This window comes from Alosa alosa, chromosome 12 (assembly GCF_017589495.1).
Source record: "Alosa alosa isolate M-15738 ecotype Scorff River chromosome 12, AALO_Geno_1.1, whole genome shotgun sequence".
In the NCBI taxonomy this organism is placed as follows: domain Eukaryota; kingdom Metazoa; phylum Chordata; class Actinopteri; order Clupeiformes; family Clupeidae; genus Alosa; species Alosa alosa.
In genome coordinates this window covers 33,065,700-33,091,799 of record NC_063200.1, presented here as the reverse complement: position 1 = coordinate 33,091,799, position 26,100 = coordinate 33,065,700, and the positions used below count along the sequence as shown (strand labels likewise).

General features: G+C 39.7%; 1 protein-coding gene across 1 annotated transcript in view; it reads right to left on the bottom strand.

The window, feature by feature from the left end:
* LOC125304162 (E3 ubiquitin-protein ligase UHRF2-like) overlaps positions 1–21,013 on the bottom strand; it is a 149,349-nt gene extending 128,336 nt beyond the window's left edge. The window contains exon 1 of the mRNA XM_048258228.1: positions 20,717–21,013. Within this exon, the coding sequence (XP_048114185.1) occupies positions 20,717–20,869 (153 nt within the window). The 5' untranslated portion in view covers positions 20,870–21,013. The remainder of the gene's footprint in view (positions 1–20,716) is intronic.
* Between the last annotated feature and the right edge of the window lie 5,087 nt (positions 21,014–26,100).

The following is a 26,100-nucleotide window of genomic DNA, read 5'->3' as shown; positions in this document are numbered from 1 at the left end:
TATGTCCCTGAAACTGTTGTTGTGTAAACATCTCTTAAACTGAGCAAACATATACATATACACATATTAAACATCTTAATATATTAATACAAATAAGTTTAATCTCCAGGATATTATGTGAGTATTAATTGCTGTGTAAAAAATACATTATATGCATCATATTGTGCTGTCAGTATTCAGTATACAGAAGCAAACAAAATCTAGTAGTCCACAAATTTCTTTATTGAAGTTTCGACAAATTAACATATTATCAAGAATAATTTTTGTTGTTAGTTGCTGCTCTTAGCAAAGCAAGCATCACACTGCATGGATCTTTATTATAAAAAGAAAAAAAAGCATATAGGTCAACTTATCAGGCTGCTTTTTGCCATTTTGTAGCACAACAAAGTAATAAATAAAGTAATTACAAGCATGAATAAAAAGCAGGCTTTTTGAGGTTTTGAAGTTGAGGATTACTTCAATTATAGCTAATTTACTGCTGGGCCATCTGAGCCTATGGCAATAAAGATATACTGATATAATACTGATATAATAAATGATGATGAACAGAAAATGTAATCCATAGGCTTTCATGTACAGTGCATCAGTGTTGTGTATTCGCCAAGTTGTTACACAAACACTTAAAAAATACATCAAAATAAGCTAGAAAGGCAATTCAATGAATTATCAGTGCATGAAAATGTAAAACATATGTAAAATATAGTGTTAAAACAGATAACTTAGCTAATGTTATTTGCTAGCAATTATGCTAACTATGTTAGCAATGCTAATAATATCAACCATTTTAATTAGCTAACTTAGCTAATGTTTACTAACAATTATGTTAATAATGCTAACTATGTTAGCAATGCTAACAATGTTAACTATGCTAACCATGTTACTTAGCTAACTTCACTAATGTTTCTTAGTAAGTAAGTAAGTAAGTAAGTAAGTAAGTAAGTATACTCTTTTGATCCCGTGAGGGAAATTTGGTCTCTGCATTCATCCCAATCCGTGAATTAGTGAAACACACTCAGCACACAGTGAACACACAGTGAGGTGAAGCACACACTAATCCCGGCCAGTCTGCGAGTTATACCACGGTCTCCGGGGGAGCCGGGCGGCGGGCGGGCGATGTTATTTTGTGTGGAGGGGGGCTAAGTTTAAATGCTGATCCTGTCATTATTAATAGCAACAGCATAGACATATGCCTATTATAAAGAGAAAATCCGTTGCACACGGGTGGTGCCATAGGTCTATGTTTGCTTACATGAAACATAATACATAATATATTTAAAATATTTACATGAAACATCATGGGCTACGCAAACTTCAATGAACTTGATAGTAAATAATCCACGGACCCTGACCACCAATGATGTGTCTTTTGACTGTTTAATTGAATCAACTTAGAATTACTCAACAACTTACATTGTTTCACAATCACATGGGCTATAGCCTATAAGGCTGTATACAGAGCCAAACACACGCGATAAGAGCAACCAGTGGCACCAACCATATACAATAAACAATAACATTATGGCATAAGCTAACATAGTATGGCACCTGTGTATGCATGTGTTTGTGTGTGTGTGTGTGTGTGGGGAGGGGGTTGTTAGTGTATGTAATGGTATGTGTGGGGGGACTTATGTATGTGTATGGTCAGGTGTAATGGGTGTGTGTGTGTGTGTGGGGGTGCCTGTGTGAGTGTCACCCCAGATAGCAAGAGGCTGGCGGACCACTGTGGGTCCATTGGGGGCATAGGTGGCGGTCCGCTGGCATTTTGCTCATCGGTTCTCTGGCGGTCCGCTGGTGGGTTGAAGACATATTGCCCAATAATTTACCACTATTGGTCTAAAATCATTTTCATTTGTTCAGTTATACTCCATGTATAATTGTATTAACTTTTCTTAATATTCATGACAAGTTAAATTTAAAGAGATGGTGGTCCAACGGCGGACCACTAGTGGCACGCCACCGGCGGCATACCACCAGCGGTCCGCTATCTGCCAATCTGATTTAACTATCTGGGACCATCCCATACCAGCAACCCTTCACTCAACACCACCATCTACAAGCTGATGGGTGTACAGTCACTAGATGTACACGTACAAATTCATTTATTTCATGGCCTCCCCATGGACAGAATTTCACGAAACTTGGCATGCCCCCAGAGGCTTTTTAGCGTGACCATACGCATCAAATTTGGGGCTGTTCAGAACATCTCGGCTGAAGATATAGAAAGAATTCTGTGACTTTGCTGTAACTCCGCTACCATATACCACATTTTAACCTAAGAATATTTCCTATACTTGCATGAAAAATTTAAAATGAAATATACTAAATCAAGTGTCACATCATGGCACTTTCTTTTGGAAATTATTTTCACTTTTAGGCTTAATGCCATTGGGAGAGGCGGAAAAAACAGCATTTTATGGTAAAGGAGTTACGGTAACGGAGTCAAAACCCCTTTAGATATTTTTTTTCTTCATTTTCATGTCAAAACCATATCAAGGGAAATGTGTGTAACATAAAACAAGAATAGAATATGAAAAAGTTGGCAATATTTTCCACAATTACTTTCAGCTTTTCAAGAGCACAAATCTATACTACCTGACACTCCACTTGTCATTATCTTCAAAATGCTGTAACCTTTGATCTAGGCCACATAAAAACAAACTTTAACCTGTTTTGTAAACTTAAAGTGATTGGTAATAATACCAGATGTGTTTTGTAGAGATGTTTAAAGTTTTATTTTTTACCCTAAAGTTTGAATTTGTTATCCTCCATAAATAGACCCTAGGTTGTGTTTACAACAAACCATTCCTTTAATAAAGCTGTCACGATCTCGGTTGTAAGTTGAATATCGATTGAAATTACATCACGATTTCAAATTTCGGAATCAAAGATAGGATAAAAAAAAAAGTAGCCACACACCCAATGTCACGTACAGCATGTATGTCAAGAGGGAAAAAACACACACGTTATATGGTGCGTCAACATTACAGTATCTCCTCTTAACTTGAAGCTGCAGCCAGTTAAAAACCGACCTCTAACGCCCTCCTGCTTTTCTGAAATGATGTGAACACAACAACACTCAAGCTTGAAACCGCTAGCATTTTCAGACATTGTAGTTTATTGTAAGCCTAGCCAGGCAGCTAGGCTACATGTAATGTTAGCATGTATGAAATACATGATGTCTTTGTGACCTTGTTGTTTCTATGGACATGAATTGTTGTTTATATGCAATTGCAACATAAATGAGGCATAAATATATCTTCATTAAGTAGTTAAACTTTTGAACTAGTTAGCAGCCTACTGCTATTATTAATGTAATTAGTGTCCACCAGGCCGGGTTTGGTTGTTACACTAGGGGATCAGCACGTTAAGATAAAGAATGATTTATGCTTGTGTCAAAATTGTTATTATTTCACAAACAAGATATTCAGTGTCGAAGTGAAGATGTAAGGAGCATAATACACTGTGTTTATTAATGAATTATTATGCAAATTGGATTTAAGGGTCATAAACATTTCTCTCAGACACCTGTGATAATTTGTTTGCCAGGTGAGCCCAATCAAAGGAAAACTACTAGGATGTTCCACATTATTAAGCATGCCAAAGGTTTCAAGCAATATGGGAAAGAAAAAGGATCTCTCTGCTGCTGAAAAGCGTGAAATTGTGCACTACCTTGGACAAGGTATGAAAACATTGGATATTTCCCGAAAACGTATGTGTGATCATCATACTGTGAATAAATTTGTTGCTGATTCAGAGCACAGGCAGGTTCGTGCAGACAAAGGCATAATAAGGAAGGTTTCTGTCAGACAAATTCATAGGAGTTGCAGCTGCTAAAATGCCATTGCAAAGCAGCAAACATGTATTTGAAGCCACTGGTGCCTCTGAAGTCCCGCGAACCTCAAGGTGTAGGATCCTCAAGACGTTTGCAAGTTTGCATGAACCTACTATTCGGCCACACCTAAACAATGCTCACAAGCAGAAACGATTGCAGTGGGCTCAGGAATATGAGTTTTGTTTACGGATGAGTGCCATGCAACCCTAGATGGTCCAGATGGATGGAGTAATAGATGGTTGGTGAATGGCCACCATATCCCAACAAGACTGAGACATCAACAAGGAGGTGGCGGAGTCATGTTTTGGGCCAGAACCATGGGGAGAGAGCTGGTAGGCCCTTTTAGGGTCCCTGAAGGTGTGAAAAGGCAGTTCACATCCAATTCTACATATAGATTAACTAAATAAAAAAAATATGACCGCCGCTCAGCCCTGCACATTCTCTCCGCAAAAATAAATCACGCTTGTCAATTGGTCTCCATTTCCTACTCCATCCCCTACTCTTGCAACTTTTGTTTTGTTGTAAATGAGTGTGTGTATGTGTGCGTTTGCTTTTGTGTATGAGTGCTTCTCTGTGTGTGAGTTTTCGCTTGTAAGTGTGTGTGTGGGGGGGTAATGGGGGTGTGTGTGTGTGTGTGTGTGTGTGTGTGTGTGTGTGTGTGGTGTGGCAGTTCACATCCAAGCAGGAGGCTATTCTGACCTCCTGCAAAGACAATAAAGCAGAAACTCTCCAAGAACTCACAAGTTCAATGGATGCAAGAATTGTGAAGGTGATATCAATGAAGGGGTCCTATGTTAACATGTAACTTGGCCTGTTAAGATGTTTTTGATTGAAATAACTTTTGATTTAATTTATTTGACCTCCTAATGCGGCAAATTCAACAAATTACTATTTTTAGTTCTTTACAACCTAAAAATGTCTTGAAATTCTATTGTGCATAATAATTTGGAAAAGTGCATTTTGAGGTTTTTTTATTTTTGAAAAAAAAATACTGTTATCAGTTTGTTCAATAAAATTTGAATTATACTCTAATGGTTGATTACTTGAAAATTATACTGACTGTCATTTGCATCAACTATTTAGGAAAATCTGAGAAAAATGTAATGTGCATAATAATTTGGAACACAGTGTATAACAGATACCATTACAACACAGTTAATTCAGTTAGCATACAGGAAGAGCCTTTCGTACACATAGTCTATTGGCGATGTGTTTCACTGTGTGGAAACCTCCCGTAACCTATGCCCAATTCGTAGTTTCAAAATAAAAGCCCTCAAAACAAAAGGATATAAGGCTAGAAAAGTAATGCTAAAAGTAAAGACATGCAACAATAAAAATGTAATTTTAAAAAGATCAAAAATCTACACTTCAAATTCTGTGCAGTTTTCAACCTGCCATCCAAAGATACCTGTGATTACAATGCCTCGTTTTGCCGCTATACATCAAATGAGTGGTTATGGGATGGGTTGACATGGCCCCTTAAAACCAACATACAAAAAAATGTGGTCCTCCTAGCCCCTGTGGTTCTCGAGATATTCACATGAAAATTGGGGTCTCTTTTAGTTGTCTTTAAAATCTTAAATGTCTGTGGCAGAATAACAACCACTTCAAGGAGAGGAAAACACGAATGTGAGGGCTTGTGCAAAAATATTATGAATCCAAAATACAAATTCTACATATAGATTAACTAAATGTACCGCAAAGCGGTACAAAATATGACCGCCGCTCAGTCCTGCACATTCTCTCCGCAAAAATAAATCACGCTTGTCAATTGGTCTCCATTTCCTACTCCATCCCCTACTCTTGCAACTTTTGTTTTGTTGTAAATGAGTGTGTGCATGTGTGCGTTTGCGTATGTGTGCTTCTACTTAATGTCTACTTAATTAATAGTCATTTTCGTTGGATAGCCTATTGCGTAATAGGCCTACAACCTGTCCAAATATAGTATTTAGGGATCATTATTTGTGAAGCCTAAAGTGACACAATATTGATTCGCATAGTTTATTATCACATATGAACATCACATTAAATAACACACACTACTGCCAGCTAAATCATTGCCCAGTAAGTATCAATGAAATGCTAGGAATGGGCAACGATTGACAGACACCAAAAGCAACGCTGCCGGTAACCACACTGGACTTCAAGACAAGATGATTAAGTGGAACCACAGTGAAGCCCATCTCAAAGCCACGGACCAACACACTCTCGCCAGTTTTTGTCCTTTGAGACAAAGGTAAAACACTGTGCAAGATGAATGATTGCGCAGCAACGGTGTCGTGCAGGATGCACACTAGGGCTGAAACGATTCATCGAGTTACTCGAATAACTCGATTACAAAAATTACGAGGCAAAAAACCTGCCTCGAAGCCTGGGTTAAATTCTATGGCCAGCACTATACGGCGCGGGGATCTGATTGTTCCACCGCGGACCGTTGTTCAGGAAGCACACCACACCGCATGCATGAATCGTGATACATTCTGAATTTAGCTGGTGCGATGGCGGAGTCAAGATGTCCACAAATGGCAGAGAATGTCTAAAGTTTCCAAGTAAAGTTTTGGGATCATTACATACTCAAAAAGGAAAAGAACAAGCACCTGAAACCTGAACCAAAAACATCCACTCCATGCTGTTTCACCAAGCGTCAATAAAGTAGGCTATCTGGACATCAGGCTACACTGGACAGTGTTCCGTCTATAGTTCTACATATACAGTCTATGACGTAGACTATAGCCTACATTGATGTTGGCTGATTTTAATCACATACTGTATTTGTAGCGATGTCGTGATATACTGTTTAGCAGTAAACTGTATAGGGAGTAAGTAGTAAACTTATTCACGTTCAATTGCAAGACAGTATGCCTAAAAAAGAACCCCTTATACACACACATGCATGCACCCTCATCTTCCCTCACGCACCGCACGCGTGTACACACACACACACACACAGGTTACCATAGCAAATAGGCTCACCCCAGGAATTATTTTTTAGTAGCCTAATGGTAAAATTATTTGTTAGTAGCCTAAAGGTGGGCTTAGACTTATGCTGCTAGATCTTAGCACCGCCTTTGACACTGTAGATCACTGCATTCTTTTAGAGCACCTTTAGCCTGGGTGTCATTCCGAACTTAGTCCCGCCCACAACATTTGAGGTCGGGAAGTTCGGTCTGGCATTGCTTCATTGTGGTGGAAGTATGCTCGCCCAATATGGGGCGGACCAATCAAATCAGGCTTTACGATGATGGACAGGTGAGCAACAGCGCCTGGTCCATCACGTCATCTGAGCACGCTTAGATTAGGCTTATGTTTGAAAGAAAAACGCTGTGGCTAGAAGGATACATGGCTTTTAAGACCCCATATGGAAAATTCATATTATTTAATGAGGTTGTATCACTGAAAACAATTATTTCTGAAAACTTTGGCCAAAGTTGAGATGTGGGAAAACTTGTGGTTTCACTTTCATCAAGGGAAAACAGCGCTGTTGCATTGCAACATGTTCCCTTGTTCGTTTGAAATCTCTGATTGACCACCTGTTCGAGGAATTTGCGACAGCCTTTCCCAGCTGTTTAACATTTTTGTAGCATATCACTGTTCAACAGAATTATTTTTAAAAATGGAGGGGATATAGGAAAAGAAGGATGGTTTGTGTGTTTTCTTCCTACACTACACCTCACGTTAAGCTATTTTGTTGCTCTGATTGGTTAGGTCTATCCAATTGAGTGCAGAGGCATTCCCCCCCTGTATCGGTTGAAACACACCCCATAATTATGTCCCAATGGAGCAGTATCAGACTCATATTCTGACCAGAATTGAGTATGACTATGTCAGGCTAGAGCGCCTTGAGCACTGGGTTGGAATTTCAGGTACTGAAATGGTTTGCCTCCTTCTTAGAGGAAAGAACCTTTTCAGTTTCTTTCAATGATACTTCATCTTCATCTGCCCCCTTATCTTATGGTGTTCCACAGGGATCAGGGCTTAGTTGTATTTTATTCTCACTGTACATGTTGCCACTCAGTCAGATTATGAAAAAGCACGGTATAGCCCATCATTGCTATGCGGATGATACACAGCTGTATCTCCCATTTAAATGTGGTTCCTCTGGTGCTCTATACCCATTGCTAGATTGCCTAAAAGAGATTAAACAATGGATGTCGACCAATTTTTTAAAACTGAATGAATCCAAAACAGAAATTCTATTTTTTGGTTCACATGAAGCTGCAAATAATGCAATTAGTGAACTAAGGTTTTTTGCCAGATATGTAAAACCTTATGCAAGAAATCTTGGCTTTCTACTTGACCCTGATTTTAAATTTGAAAAACAGATTAATGTTTTCTTTCAAAGACTTTGAGATATTGATTCATGCTTTTATTTCATCTCGCCTGGACTACTGTAACTCCCTTTATTTTGGTGTCACTCAGTCCACTCTATCCCGACTTCAGATGGTGCAAAATGCAGCTGCAAGGCTGCTCACCAAGTCTAAAAAGACACAACATATTTCTCCAGTTTTGAAATCTCTGCAATGGTTACTAGTGAAATTTAGAGTAGATTACAAAATTCTTCTTTTTGTCTTTAAAGCTTTAAATGGACAAGCTCCCCAATACTTGTACACTTGTACACTTTCACTGCCCTCCCAGAACTCTGAGGTCATCAGATAAACTACTGCTCTCAGTACCTCAGAGTCGTCTAAAAAATTAAAGGTGACCGTGCTTTTTCAGTAGCTGGGCCCAAGTTGTGGAACAACTAGGGCTGGGCGATATGGACCAAAACTGATATCCCGATATTTTGGGGCTGATTGGCGATATACGATATCGATACGATATTTCAAACAGAAAGAGCGAAGTGCTTCATATATTCACTCAACACAACAATTATGACAACACAGCCAGTTTTAATTATATTCATTTCAGACTGCTCTAACAGAGCCGTGCAAAAAAGTGTAAACAATAACATAGGCCTACAATAGGCATAGGCTGCAGTTGCTCTGATAAAGCTGTGCAAATAACAAAAGATCAAAAGTTGACCCTGACTGACAACGCAGGCCTACATTGTACTGCACAATGCAATAGGCTATTTTGGGCACAACAATATTGAAAAATCTGCACACAATGCAGTTTTTTTTTACCTGTAAGGGTTTGATAGGGCCTAGATGACAAGCAAATGTAGACTATGATGGCCTAGACATGTTGCTATCAACAACAAAAATAGTTTTAAACAATTAGGCTACTTAAACAAGCGTAACTGAGTCACTCATCAAGAGTGTGATAGGCGCTACCGTCGCTTTGTATCGTTCATTTTTTGCATGTTCGGTTCGTAAGAAAAATCCCTATGCACGATTGAATGGGGTTTCAGGAATCATAAAAAATGATGCCCTAACTGCTCGCGAGTCACGTGCATATCCTCTTAATAAAATCAGCGTGTAGGTTGTCTCCCTGAGGACTTTAGATCTGCTACTGTATATCGCTAAACGCAAGCATTCATCAGTGTATTTAAATTAGCTAGGCTATGTACCAAAAATGACATTTTACTGTGAGTCGATATTGTCTCAACTACATATCGTTTTCAAAAATATATCGGTCGTAGTCGTAATACCGATATATCGCCCAGCCCTAGGAACAACCTCCCTTTTCACAGTAGATCTACACCAACTATTGGTTCTTTTAAAGCCAAGTTAAAAGAAGAAGCAAGAGGCTGCAATTTTACAGAGAGCATTTTGAACATTATTTAATTGTTGGCACTGGCACTTATAAATACTAAATGGGTAAATTGCAATAAATGGTCTTAGTTTTGGAGCCAATTGTTGGAGTTGGTAAATACCTCTGTGCCAATTGCTTGATCATTTTACAGCCATGTCATTTTCGTTATGCATTATTTGTTTTGGTTGTTTAAAAATGCAAAAAAAAAAAAATCAGATTAATCGATCGATAAAGTGCTAGATTAATCGATTACAAAAAGAATCGATAGCTGCAGCCCTAATGCACACTGGAGTGAGATGTTGGTCACCAGGCAACGACACAAAACCATCGCTAATAGACAGTCTTCACCACGCTCAATAACGCAAGGCAGGGTAACGCAGAATGTAGGTCCGCATTAATCAACTCAACGCCTTTCCCAGCTTGTTTCTTAATCTGCACTGGACACTGTCACCAAGTGCCCAGGACTCTTACAATGGAAACATGCCTGTTCTGAACGACTGGAAGACTGGGATCATGTGTGAATAAACTGGGACATAGGCCTATTCCTGTCTTTGGAAAATGCTCTGTGTGTAAGCTACAGCATCAGGCAAGCAGTTCTTAAAATCCTCAACTAGAATCAGTGCTCATAACTTTTCCTGGATGTCTATTTCCCTTGATGAACACCACCAATTAAATAAAGCCCCGTTCTCGCGTGCAAACTCAACATAGGTCCGACGCTCTTTTTTTCTAAACCGTCAAAAGTGCTGTCTATGAGCTTCTGGAACCAGTTGGTAACAACGAAGAATATGTGCCTTAGCCAAATCATAATCTGCACTTTGCTCAATTGAAAGTGACAAGTAAACGTCTTGAGCTCTGCCAGTTAAAACTGACTGAATCAGGAGTGTCCACACCTCTTTAGGCCACCTTGAAGTGGACGTAACTTTCTCAAAGTGCAGAAAATATTTTTCCACGTCTCTTTGAACAAAAGGTGGCACAAGCTTGATGTGTTTAGCAACATCAAAATACAATCTATATTTTCTTGCTTAGCTCTGAACTCCAAACGTTTCAACTCTAGATTGTTCTCTGTGGCTTTTAAGCACACTATTTCTCTCTCATTATCCAATTCCTTTTCTCGAATGGAAAGCTCTTTCCCTCATATCTACAGGAAGCAGAACCCTTTTCTCTACCAAAGGGTCATTCCACGTCAATTGAACCAGGGCCCAAGCACTTAGGTCTCAAAAAATTCTGAAAAAATCACCAGGTGTACCTATGTTATCCAGGAGACACACTGTAAAATTACTCTTATGTAAGATCAATACTTTCCAAGATACAGCCTATTTTACAGGGGGAGGGGGGTGTCGATTTTGGTTGGCCTCTTTTCTTTGTCAAAGTCCACAAGCCCACAGCGCAATAACTAAACCATGTAGGAGGCTCAAATTTTGCTTGCTGGTACATAAATAAGAATAGTATGTAGAAAAATCATCACGCTTGGTCTGGATGATCCTGCATGGTCATAGCTGTCCCTCAAAACTAGTAGCAGGACAGATTTTACACTTTGCTTTAGGCGTTTTTCGGAAGCAGACAACTCAATTTCATAAAATGTCACCAATTCCAAAAGCTGGTCTATCGTTAAACGATTAAACGCCTCAACGGAAGGGTTCTCTATAAACTCCTGAGCCACAGAAGTCATGATTAACGCAACACCAAAACACATTCAAAAGGCTGCTACAAGACTACAAAACTAAAATCGAAACAAAGTGATCAAAATTCCCCATAATGACCACAAAACTTACATATGACAAAACCACAAGCATGGCAACAATTTACCAACTACACCCCTTTAAAAAAAAAGTGTTCAAAATGTCCATTATTTAAACCATTTTAAGTAAGAAAAATACATTAAAACATTTTTTAAAGTATAGATGATAATTCATGCGATAGAGGGTTATTTTTAATACTCTTATGATGTTACTGTTTCTGCACTACAATGGTACTGTTACCACACTGCACAAACAAACGTGTGAAACGTGAAACGTCATCAAACGTGTGAAACCAACAGTAAGGACAGTTCAAGTGTGGCTAGATGGAGCTGACTTGGCAATATCTTGAATTTCCCCTTGGGGATCAATAAAGTATCTATCTATCTATCTATCTATCTATCTATCTATCTATCTATCTATCTAATAAATATCAAAATTTATGTAGCCTACAAACACCTGTCTGTTCTACTCATTTCGACTGGCTGTTCAAAACTGCTCAAAAAATCCAAATTCTTTGACATATAGCAACTTTTTTTTTTTTTTGAGTAATTCAGTTACTAACTCAGTTACTTTTTGGAACAAGTAGTGAGTAACTATAACTAATTACTTTTTTAAAGTAACGTTCCCAACACTGGTGGCAAGGCATCCTGGCCATCACAGATTACAAAACTACTAACTCCCCTGTCACCGACACCTCCTTGCCTGATGAGCTGAACCACTTCTATGGCCGCTTTGATAGGGACAACAAGGAGGTGGCCATCAAGGCCCCTCACACTCTCCACCACCAATGTGTGTGCGGAACTGAGCAGGACTAATGCACGTAAGGTTGCTGGTCCTGATGTTATCCCGCATACTCAGGGCCTGTGCTGTGCAGCTGACTGACTTTTGGACTAGGGCTGCTCGATTATGGATTCATTAGCCTTAATTCCACAACCCCAGAAAAATATCACTAATAGGCTATAATAAAGAAAATAAGGAAAACAAGTGAAGTTAAATAAGTTGTATAACTCTCTGCCATGGAATTCTAAAATACTGTACCCCTTACTGCCAGACAAACATTCTAAATCCAAAACAAATCTTCTGGATATTGTCAAACTCTGTATAACTTGTTTTACACCATTTTTGATAGCTGCAGTCAAATAACAAAGGATGTAACACCACTGCCTTTCTTTAGGGCTCCCAAAAACCTTGTGTATTTCATTGGAGTCATTACAAACAGCATTTACATCAATACAATTTGTAATTGGTACTAATGAATAATCACCTCAAAAATACACACAATAGATAATATCCATAGGAAAATATGAATAGTATTACATACTCAAAATATGCACACATCTCATAGACCTAAAGTCTTAACTTCAACTTAGCCTATTCATAACAGCACATATTGCATTACATACTGTGGTGTGTGACATATTCAGGCATTTCGGATTAAATCCAGTGACATGTTCGCTGATTATCTGACAAAAATGTCCTTTTGTCATGTTGGTAGGCTTGCCTATATCGCTGCTTGTATCTGCACTAGTTGGCTCTCTGTCGCAGCATATTAGCAGCTTTTCTCTTTCTACTCCCCTACAAGTTTTCATTAAATATTTCTTGACTCTCTGCTTCAGCTGCCACAGCAGCGCTGGCTGAAAACACTGGTTGATAGCTGGATAGTAAATCACGCTGGTGAGTGTTTAGTTTCCCCACATGTTTTCTAAGTTTACAACTTTAAATGTAAACGAGAGAGGCTTCTCCCGTGGGTCTTACAAAATACGTTTCACAATCCTTGGGATTGAAGGAGCAAGCAATCAGTGTTAATGATCTAATGGTAGCTTTCGCGTTTGCCTAATGTTAACCTTGTGCACTAGTAGAAGCTAATAGACAAACTGTATCATGCTGATTTCAAAAACCAAGTGGGTTTATAACGTTAGATTAGCCATCTTGCCATAAATTCTCAGAGTAATATGGTCGCCTTGATTGACAGTGATAATAACAAACTTAGCACACTACACATTAGGGGCAGCCGTGGCCTACTGGTTAGGGAATCGAACTTGTAACCGGAGGGTTGCCGGTTCGAACCCCGACCAGTAGGTACGGTTGAAGTACCGAGTGTGTTTCACTAATTCATGGATTGGGATAAATGCAGAGACCAAATTTCCCTCACGGGATCAAAAGAGCATATACTTATACTTATACATGCAACAAAAACTGCTTGAGTGCGCAGAGGGGAGGGGCGTGTCGAGTGCGGGGCTTAAAGAAGCAGCGTGAATCAGTGCGCTGTATGAGTTAAAGTATGTAATTCCAAAAACCCTATTTCTTAACGGAACGTGGCAAAATAATCTTTTTGTGATCGTTTGAAGCCAAAATCGAGATTGAAATTGAAATTCGATTAATTGCACAGCCAGTGTTTCCCATACATTGACTTATTTGTGGCGGCCCACCACAACATCATCATTGACCACCACACAATGATTTTGACCACCATACAATGATTGACCACCACACAATGATTAAATCTGGTTAGCATCATAGCCACGCTGTGCTAATTTGTTAAAAACTGTTGTATTCAAGTTAATTCTGCAAACCAACCACCACAAATGGCATTCAATTCTGTGGGAAACACTGACAGCCCTAGTTTGGACTGACATATTTAATCTGTCACTAGCCCAGGCAGCTGTCCCCGCGTGCTTTAAAACCACCTCCATCATGCCGTGTCAACCTAATGAACTCTAGCTCTACATCCCGGTGACAACCAAACAACTAAGCCCCATAACCCCCCTTGATGCCTCCTTACCTGCGTCTGTTGAGGTGTCCACAACCATGGCAACCGTGACATGGACAACAAGGAGGCGGATATCCCAAGCCAACCCCCTCCCCCCACCCCCCTGGACAATTGCACTACCCTATCCCACCCATAGTGTTGTATTTATTTACAAATGTACATACTGTAATTACACTTATACATAGCCATATTCTATTGCTCTTCCTGCTATTCATCCTGCAGCTGGATATTCTGTACATGTCTATATTTTTCATACTGAATATCAAGAATATCCATATTTATTCTGTTTTCTTATATTCTCTTATAAGGTAACTGCTAATACACTGCACATATTTATATTTAATTTATATTACTCCACCTTCTGTACATCAACTGTATACTGCTGTCTACACTGCACTATATTTCTTGACCTGTCTACTGTATACTTTGCACTTCTGGTTAGACGCAAACTGCATTTCGTTGTCCTTGTACTTTGTATAATGACAATAAAGTTGAATCTAATCTAAACAACAAAGTAAGGAAAATGCTGGAAGCCAGAACCAAAGTCTCCCCTGAAGGCAAGGGCTGATGTGCTTTTAAAGGGCCAGCTCCGCCCACTTGCAACAAGTCTCACCTGTACACAATTAAAGAACAAAACATACTGCCCAGCAGGCACACAATGAAAGGGGGAAACAGCACCACCAAAGGTACTGGAGGGACGTAACAGTCTGCTTGCCTGCATGTGTATGTGTTACGGCTGGCAGTTACGACAGCTGTAGATGTTAGATTTTGTTTGGTTGTTCATGCGTGTGTCTTTGTGTGTGAAGACACACACACACATATACACACACAGTAGACATGCAGGCATACGCACGCACACACGCACATGCACACGCACAGGTATGCACACACACACACACACACACAAGCACACAGGCGCCGAACAGTCACCCCATAACATCTGACTTCACCACAGAGGAGATTGGCAAGGTCCTTAACAGCCTCCCGAACAAAAAGGCATGTGGTGCAGACGGTGTGACTTATGAAGTGCTTAAAGCAACAAAACAGTTTTCATTACGCAGATTTTTAATGTCTGCTTAGTCAATTGTAAAATTCATGAGTCTTGGAAGGGAGCTATCATCTATAGGATTACCAAGAAGAATGACATCCCAGAGGTCCGATCCACCTGGAGGAATATATCACTGCTCCCCACCATAAACAAGGTATTCATGAAGTGCATTTTAAACGGTATTTTACCCTGGCTTGTGGATTTCGGAACACTGTCACCTAACCAAAAGGCATACATAGAGAGGCAAGAAATGAATGAGCACGTAATTTGTCTGAAGACTGCCATTGATGACTTTAAACATGAGTCTTCCCGCTTTTATGCAGTGTTCCTTGACTTTCGTGACGCTTTTGGTTATCTGCCTCACTGCGTAATGTTGCATTCCCTAGAGGATATACATCTGCCGGAACAATACATTCAGATTGTAAAGAATGTGTATGAACAATCTTTTCTACAAGTGATATGCGGACATCAGTTAACAAAACCCATACAATTTGAGGTTGGGATTAAAACGGTATGCCCCTGGAGCGCTGTGAATTTCATAGTGGCTCTAAATCATTGGCTGAAATGGCTATGCCTCTTCGCCCCGCCCGGCAGTACATCCGAACCCTGTCCAGGCCTTTCCTGATGACGTCCTCCTCACATCAAGAGAAGAGAACATAATTACCAACATGCTGTCAAACACGATCGCTTCCTGCAATGGTCTGGGGTTGAGATTAAGAACAGCAAATGTGCAGTGTTCTACGAACGGCGCAGCGGAGGCAACAGGTGGTATAGGGCCAAATATGTTCTCTTCAAAGTGATTGTATGCACATCCCACCTCACTGAGGCCAGGTGCAGGACAAAAAAGGCTTATCAAGGAAAGAGGAGTAGTTGTCCGCACACTGCAATCTCCCAGAAGAACTAAATTTATTGAGTTAAAAACATAACGCAACATTTCGACCCACCAGGGTCTTCATCAGGCCATTGAATGGATTTATATAGCCACCAGAATAAGTCACCTATTGCATAGTAGATAACGACGACCTGACTGTGTGAGCAACGGCCCGGGGCTCATTGCTATTGGACATAAGCAAACGTAAGATCCCCCTTGCCCCTCGTGGAGAATCAGGTTTCCTGGGTTTCAGAAAGAAACCCAGTGGGAAGCTGGACACCAGGGCCACAGGATTTGGAGTGCGGTCAGATTGGCCTGATCTGAACGATCTGTGTAGCAGCAATACTTTTAGCAAAACTTTATGTAGGCCTACTTGAAGTACTAAAAACATAGAAACTTACAATGTGATGCTCACACAGAGGGGGCACAGAGTTAGATTGACCAAATTTTAGGTCAGATTTTTGGTCACACATATGAATAAGTCACACCCTGGATCCCTATAATCTTTTTTAAAGTGGGATGCGCTGTGAATATAAAAGGGCTGGGGATTGCTACAGAGGTGATACTCTCCAACTTATACTAGACTAAAAAAAAAAGTAAGGCTATGCGCCATATTGTGGACTTCAGACACATTATAATCAGAGTATGTAAAGGTTCCTGAATGAGTGTGCCTTTCCAGTAGGGATACAACAATAGTGTGCCCACAGTTTGGTATACATACGTGTATCACGGCTTTGGGGCCAAGATAACGGTACGGTTTTGGTATTTTAATACAGTATCAGTGGAGAGAGCTGGGGTGTCTAGTCAATCTATTTTACATTTCTCTCACTGTGATGTTTCATAGAATTCAAAAGTTATGTTGCTGCTGATTGGTGTTACTGATGTAGGCTAAAGCACAAAAAACTTAACCTGACTCTCGCCAGATGAATTTCGTTCCGCTTAGCTCTGCCTAGCTTCACTCACATCCATCTGGGACCTCTTCCGTTGAGAGTGATTTCAGCACGAGATTGTATGGTAGAGCCAATCAGGACGCAGGGCGGGAGTTTCATAGATGCGACATAGCGTAGAAGCGACTGTGAGACTGTTATCAGCGTCACGGGTTGGCTTCGATGTGAGTGGTTGAAGTAGCACGTCAATAGATGACGGACAAGTGGCTTATCCAATCATATGCAAGAATTTTTTGATTAGGCCCAGCCTTCTGAAGCAACATTTCAATGGATTGATCTCAGACGGATGAGTGGAGCTAGGTGGAACGAAATTCATCTGGCAAGAGTCAGGTTACAAAAAACTGCCTTGGTAAGAAATTTGCTGTGTAGCCTGAAAAAAATTGCTTTGCCTTGCTTTTCCTAAATGTGTATGGAGGGGACATGATATTATTGAATACACAATGTGCCAATGTACTGATAGGCTGCAGAGGTGTCAGGACCCATGCACTGGTTTTCTGGAGGTGTTTCGTGGATGTCTAACTTGCTTGCAGTTTGTGGCGCAATTAGAAACTTTTGCAAATTATTCACGGGTTCACGTCTGCGTATTGAACCAAAGGCGCCGTATTGTTCGGTTCAATACCATGTCAGTGGGATGCACTATTCACTAGGGATGTCCCGATCCGATATTTGGATCGGATCGGCCGCCGATATTAGCAAAAAATGCATATCAATATGGGATCGGCCTGCACGGGAAAATCCCGATCCAGTTTGTTTTCCGTGTTTTCCAGCGCACCGATGTAGGTAATCCATTCCAGTTTTTTTCAGCTTTTCTCCCCAAATCCGGTCCGCGTTTTTCAGCACACCTAGCGACCTCTCCAGCATCCCACTTGTGTGTGCATGTCCCACTAAGAATTTAAAGTTATCGAGCAAACATTTCATGTCACAGTTGAATTAATATAGCCTAATGTTAACCGCGAGTGTCCGCGAGACCCTCTTACATTATTAAGGCTCTTATGCATGTTGCTGGTGACAGCTTTGCCTGTCTAACGAATGTTATCTCCACAATTTAAGATTGTTTGTGTAATGTATAGGCACAGCACACACTTTAATTTCCCCATTTCATTTCAAAAAGCAACCTGGTCAATTGCTAACAAGTGCATCTAGGCCTACAACTCTACACATCCAAAAGGGTAGAAGCTTCCAGTAGGCATAACTTTTTTATGTTGCAACTTTTTTATGTTAAGTCATAACTTTTTTTAACGTTTAGTCTGTGCATCGGCGCAGCCTACGACGATGTGAATTAGTGACAGCTGTTGTTGCGGTAAACTTAAGCTCCTGTCTCTAAATAGTGTAGATAGGCCTACTTGCTATGTTGCTTGATTTTCTGTAATAAATGCAGCTTGTAGCCTAGGTTACTTCAGCAAACCCAGACCAGTTGTGGCATCAGTTTCGCAGTGAGAGGCTTTTTAGTGCAGTCTCACTTACAGTATCATTGATGAGCACAGGAGCAGGCTGACACCTGAGCATGTTGAAATGATCACCTTTGTGAAGAAGAATCTCCCCATCATGCTCAGACTGCAGCCAGGGCAAACAGGTGAAATTGAAGGGAGTATGGAGATGGAGCAGTAAAGTGTGGAGGAGATAGCAATACTGTACAAGGCGTGACAGTTATTTGGGTTGTTTTTTAAGCCTTGGTTTACACTCTTGAGCTGAGCACTGATGCCAATTCAGTTTGTGTGGTTAATTGAATATTTATTATTTTGTGTTTATTTAACCCTGTTAAGAATAAACAGGTCAGCTTCTCATTACCAACCATTGTGGATTATTCAAACTAACCTAATTAAGTTGGCTAGTTGTTCTTAAGAGTAAAACCCTTTTCAACATGAGTATAACAACAAAATAAGTAAATATCTTTAATCTTTAATACATACTTGGATCGGCCGGTATCGGCCAATGCTAAAAGCTACAATATCGGTATCGGATCGGAAGTGCAAAAAGCTGGATCGGGACATCCCTACTATTCACATTTCAATTCAACTCTTAAAGTGATAATTGTCATAACCTCAAGAACCATCCCCATCTGACAAATGAAAATAAAGACTGGATGGGAACCTCAAGAACCATCCCCATCTGACAAATGAAAATAACGACTGGATGGGAACCTCAAGAACCATCCCCATCTGACAAATGAAAATAACGACTGGATGGGAACCTCAAGAACCATCCCCAACACTACTGACAAATGAAAATAACAACTGAATGGGAGTTTAAAACATCTGGACCCTCTCTCAGGAACCAGGGCACTTGCAAATAAGCTTTATTATTACCAAATTCACATTATTTTTTCAATTCACACATTTTTGCCCAAGTTTTTATATGCAAGCAGGAGCTCTACACTAAACAAACCTCCCTGATGCCTTCAGAAATGTGCAAGTGACAGTTCCTTGTAACATTGCCTCCATGCCAGCATGCAAGTCCAATGTGAGACTTGTCAGTTACAATGACATGTCAGTAATTATTCATTAAAATATCTATGCAACACCATAGTTTACAGTTCACTACTTTCACTTTCAGTTTTATTGAATGGAATGTGTTACACTTAAGCAAGCAATTATTACCCATTTTGTGAGGTTTTGTTTAGCTCAAAACATAATTTCCATTGTCTTCCTGATTATATGGAAGACATGCATACTGCATGATTTTAATTTCAACATTATTAAAAGTTGGTAGGCCTATTCAGAGGCAGGTTCTATGCTTAACTATACTTATTTTGCTTAGCTGCATTCATGAACTGGTCTATTACAGGACAGCTGTAAACACAGCAGGAAAGTCATGAAGTAAAACATTGTCTTTTACCGCATCTCACATCTCACAACTCACTTCCAATCCCCTCATGTCCTACACTAGCTGTCCACTTCTAAATACCATCCTGTCCTACACTAGCTGTCCACTTTTAAACCCCTCCTGTCCTACAAGCATCCATAGGCTAATGGGCCACCTTGTGTAGAAGTATCATCATAAATAATACTATCCCTGTAGCTCATTTAACTCTTCTCCCGTTCCAAAAGATCATATTGTTATTGCCTACACATTTTATTTGATAATGTGTTGAATGACGGATGAGTGATGGCACTACAGCTGCCGTATGTAAACATTGCATATTGAGATACGTCCTACTGTACATGTGTCTTGCATCTAGTCACAGCATAAACAAATGCGGAATACATTGATGGACCTAGTAGCTCACTCAGAATAACTGTCCTATAAAAAAAAAACATGCGTTTAGACTGGTTTAGGTATGTGGACAGGCGTTAACACTGAATCCCTGAATGTGCTGAATATCGACATTACATGACAATTGACGTTAATGAGATAGCCTATAGGCTAATGTGTTTTTTTCCTCAGCTGAGACTTGTTCAGAATCATGTTGATTATCATTCGTCAACATAACAGACTATGTGATAATGTTTGCGTAGACTACTGTCAACCGTGGCAAAACCCATCAATCAGGTGCAACATGACACCTACAGGAAACCTGACTACGAGATGTGTCTCGCTTACTTTTGTGGTATTGTGGCTATAGTGTGCTACACGTGTTCGACTTTCTACTTGGATAAAGAAGAGCAGAGTAGATCAGTTTAGGTGCATAGGCTTCAGTACAGTGCGTCCTCGCCGCTTGCGCAAGAACTGTTGGCGAATTCCCATCAAAACAGGAAGCTCGGGAGCCGCGAGTCATATTAGCAAGCAACCAACCGTTAGCTCTTAATCCCACAATACGAATAAATGATTGGGGGAAAAACTGCTTATTCACATGGAAAATATGCATGCGACGGTACCTGTTTCCCTCTGTAGAATAAGCGCTGCTGCTCCGGGTTAACATCGAAAATCTCCCGAATTTTCAGTCTCAAAGACTCTATTTTTGTGAGTCTGGATAGATCTTCTATGGTTCTGGTTTCCTTTCCATCTATTGTCCGAATTTGAATCCACATAGTTTCGCCGTTTATCAGCAGCGAAGTCTTCTCAGAAATGCTTGTTTACAGCGCCTGCGAGGGCGTGGAGGAAGGTTTGCAAACGGATGGCTTCACAGCTCCATTGCGCGCCGCTCTGCGGGTGCACAAGCTTCTTGCAGTAGACGTTTCACATGGGGTCACGGCGCCAAGCAAATCTCGCGTAATAAAAGCTTAGACAGAACTGTTAAAGACACAGAGCAGTTTTTTTAACAGCAGGCCTACCACTTCAGATCTGTTTTAAAAAATGACACTACCACAACAAGGTCGGTGAACAACTGTAAAATATTTTTTGATTGCTTAAATGCAAGCTATCAATTCCATCCGTATTTCATGATGTGGATATATAGCCCAGAAATATAAGGAACACTTCATTTCAACTCCACTTTTGTCATCAGAACATTGCCTTTGCCTGCTGCACCCAACAGCAATGGTTGACAATCAAGGCTCTCAGTGGTTGTACGAACTGGTGCTTTTCAATCAATGACAGCCATGACCCCTAACCAGAGACTTTCTAATGAGGAGACACAAAAAATCCTCCATAGAAATGCATGGGGCTAGTTTGTAACGTTGTCTACACATATCCCACCCCTTCCTCGGCAAAACGTTGTGAATACATTGAGCCAATCATGTGGTGTGATGTGAATACATTGAGGCAATCATATGGTGTGTTGTAAAGACATCGTGCCAATCATGTATTGTGAACTCGCCGCTGGAGCAAGATTGGTGTCATGAAGCCTTGCGCATGCGCATTTCTGCTGAATAGGATGCCCGATGAGTGCCCAAAAACCGCTGCAATATGGCCGCCGAGTGGAGGTTTAGCGGAGTGGATGGGATTTTTTTTTAGAAAAAATATATCTGGCAGAGCTGGCCGTATGTGTTCAGATAGATAGATAGATACTTTATTGATCCACAAGGGGAAATTCAAGGTCTCAGTAGCATACAGACATCACAAACACATTCACTAACAGCAGAAAAAGGCAATTAAAGTATATAATATAAAAAACACAGCTAAGAAATAAGGACAGTAGAAGATAAAGAATATACTAAAATACAAATTATACTAAATAACACAAAATCTAAATCAAGTCTAAAAACAGTATCCACATGGTGGATGATTAACCATGAGGCGCTTGCAATGACTGAGGCAGGGACTGAGCCTATGATTCTCTGTGCATAGTAAGGTAAGGTGCTCTGTGTGAGTGAGTGTCATGGTGATGCTGCAAATTAGTCCAAGTCCAACAGTGCAACAGCGCAGAATAAAGTCTAGAGACCAGCATAAAATAAATATGGACATATAATATAAAAAAAACAACTATAGAAAAACTATATATATATATATATATATATATATATATATATATATTATATATAACTATATTAAGAAAAGGTATAAGTGTGGCCACAATCCGGCTGTGGGATGGAGGGAGGGGTTATGCGTATATGTGCTAATATAGCACGCAAACAGTGACGCAGTAAGACAGTGGTAAAAAGTGGCTAGTGGACAGACAGCAGCCAAAGCAGGCTAATAAACAAACCATGCGTCAGTAACGTCAAAGGGTAAAGTCACATGACTGTAGTCCGTTTATGAGCCGCATTTTCATTTTTTACCTGGGGTGCAAATCACAAATGAGTGGTTATGGGCTAGGTCACTGGTTCTCAACCTTTTTTCGGTGATGTACCCCCTGTACTTTTTCAGCCAAGTACTCCCTAACCAGCGCAAAGCATTTTTAGTTGAGAAAAAGACTTAAAACAGAGCGCTGTGACTTCAGTGTCTTTGGAACCACGACTCCATCGTTTGAGTTTTGACAGTGATTGACAGGTGATGGCGGGTGGCATGTGACAGGTTGGGTCGAAACATCCTGATATGGGGGGGACTTTAGGATAATGAAATTGAATAGCCTACTGAAATATAAAATTAATTTCATGAACTGATATTTTCCTGACATATTTATTAAATAATTGTTTTTAAAGTATTTTTGCATGGATTCTACTTTTTAAATCTATGTATATTTTAACCCTAAGCTGTTTTTAGGGCATTTTCACTACCTTTATTCATAAGGATTTATTCTGGTCATTGTAAGTGCCACACACACATATTATATTGTTTTTTTTTTCAGCAGAATAGGCTATCCAGATCTGCCATCATTTCATGTATTAGTACTTGATTTTATTTAGATTTTAAAGGAACTAAAATATCAAAGTCAAAAAAATAAAAAAATATAAAAAGCGTATTATAAAAAATCTTATATTTTGATATGTGTCTCACCACAGCAACCTCATAGCTCTATGCATTTCATGTGTGTGTAGGGCAGACTGTCCTGAATCTGGCAATATCATTGCCATGGTGGAGGGATTCTCTGGGGCTGAGCAATTTACAGACATATGTGGTGTGTGCCTTACAGAAATAAATGCCATTTTTTTTTTTTAGTGATTTAATGACCTTTCTGCGCTCCATATTTGTGACACGAAATGAACTGATCTGACCTGACTTGACCCGGGTTTACGTGTTATAGCCTGTGTGTGCCTATGGTGTCTGCAATCATGATTCTCCACAACTTTTTTAGTGCATTGCCATGAACAAAGTAAACAACACATTTTGCCGAACAAATTGGGATGCAATATGAGCCTTGAATTAGCCTGACGAGCCAGACCCACATTAAAATGTAGGGTCTGGGCACTCACCGTTCGCAGTGCTCAGTCCGAGGGGCGGGATAATCGGTTGTCTTTCAAATTCCCTCTGCACGCAATAGGACAGCGCTATGAGTCCCATGCGGAGCTAGTTGGCTAGTTCAAACTTTTGCCAACTTAATAAAAGCTTAACTCGTGTCACACTGTTCGCCAACAGCAACATCCATCTTATTTGTTTTCAAGTAGCAGGAAATTCAAGCCAAACCGTTGCAACTCTGCCATCAATCATTATGTTAAGCCCGCCTAACGACTCTATACACGATTTGATTGGCCTGATATATGTTTAATTTTTCGAGCTCACAAGCCAACGGAGAGTTGCTAGACTAGCGCTGGCAGCAAATATAATTTGCTGCCGCTAGGGTGCATCTAGATTTCTAGGCTATGCTTTGCTAAAAAAACAGACAAAAACGTGAGGTAAGACGAGCTATATGAAGTTATTATTTTGCTGTCACTTCGTTTTATAACCCAGAAGTATGTACTTGGTATCAAATGATAGCTCCGTGTCTCCTCTTTAATCTGATATGCTTGCCATATCTATGCGATCACAGGTTTCGCGAGTAATCCAAACGAGAGTAATGGGTGAGCAGGTGAATGCAGAGAAGTAAAGACTGTAAATATGGTGCAATTTGATTTAATTTCATGATTTTTTTTTTATTTTCATACTTTAAAGCGATGGTTCGGAGTAATTACAGTGCACGAAAATGCACTGTTCTGTTATCCGAAGTCTTCTTCTTATTATTATTACAGTGCATGAAAATGCACTGTACTGTTCTTCCAAGGCAACAACATCAACAACAACTTCTTATTATTATTCCGCTTACCACTTTTTCCGTACGCAATTTCTCTTGAACAGTTTAACTTAGAAACTTGCTCAAACTTTGTAACGAGGTCTTCAAACGGACCAAGCTGCTATGTCTTTTCAACTTTGAAACTTTTATACTTTTAAACTATTAAAGAAAAACTTTTTAAAATCCCCATAGACTTAACATTGCCGACAGACATCATAATACGGCCGTTAAGCAATTAGAATCCTATGGCAGGTGTTCAGGCCACCTGCAGCCTCAGGCTTTAAGCATACAATCTGGGTCAATTAAGACTACACATCCTATTCAACTGTTTCCTCTGCCCAAAACTGTTTCAAAATAAAAGTCCTCACTACAATAATCCACTGTTAAACAATGTAACCCATTAAACTACTGAACTTTTTACATTCAACTTTTAAATGGTCTACTTTTAAACTATCATTAAACTATCTATCTATTAAACTAGCTGTCTCATCAACAACTTTTAAACTATCTACATTCAACTTTTTTTTAAACTATATACATTTACTAGCTGTCTATCAACAACTTTTAACTTGTCATCAACTATGACTCCTACCCACTGTAGCTAGTTAGCATGGTTAGCATGTTAGCATTGCTAGCATTGTTAGCATTTTTAACAAAACTGCTAAAAATGATTAGCTAGGTTAGCTAAGTCACATGGTTAACATAGTTAGCATGTTAGCATTGTTAACATGTTAGTTAACATAGTTTCATAGCTAATTCAGCTTTAACCGTTTAACGTAGAAACTTCGTTCAAACTTTGTAACATAGGTCTTGAAAAGGACACGTGGGGAATGTATTTTTCACTTTTGTAAACTTTATACTTTTTGAGATTAAAAAACACTTTTGTAAACTTTATACTTTTTGAGATTAAAAAACAAGCTTATTTTTCCCCATAGACTTTGCATTAGACTATGACATCACAATGGACTAATTAACTTGATTTGCACCTGTATCAACTTCCAGCTGCTCACTACTAGGACCCATCAAAGGGCCTGTTAAACTGATTGCACCTGTATCAACTGCTTTCTGCTTAACTAGGCCAACTCTCTGTGTCTCTCCATTCTACAAGGATATAAGGCATATTCCATCCAACTTTCTATCCATTCATCCTCTTCAAACCATTCACTCATCCACCCATTAAACTATACATCAACATCCATTAAACAATCTGCCTATCAACATCCATTCAACTTTCTATCTATCAACATCCATCACACTATCTACATTCAACTTTTAAACTATATACTCTGTCTCAGGCTTTAAGCATACAATCTGGCTCTCTTAAGACTACTATTTCCTCTGCCCACAACTGTTTCAAAATAAATATCCTCATACAATAATTCACTATTAAATAATTTAACTATTTAAACTACTGAACTATTTAACTGTTTAGCCATTTCAACTGTCAGTTGTTATCAACTATGACTCCTGCCAACTGTTTCCAAATAAAAGTTTGTTTGGCATTTTATGTTAATATACAGTATGTTTATATTTTCATGCACTGGTAATTTCTTCGAAATTACATTTTCTAGTTTCACCCTAGGGTCCTTTGCACCATGACCCCGAGCCAAACACCCTCCCAAAACCTTTTTTCCGTTGGTCGAACCCTGGTCGAGTAGCGCTGTCAGAAACGAATGACGTTCTGCAGTCGTGATGGAACCAACTTTTATCTCGTAAATTACCTCACTAATAATG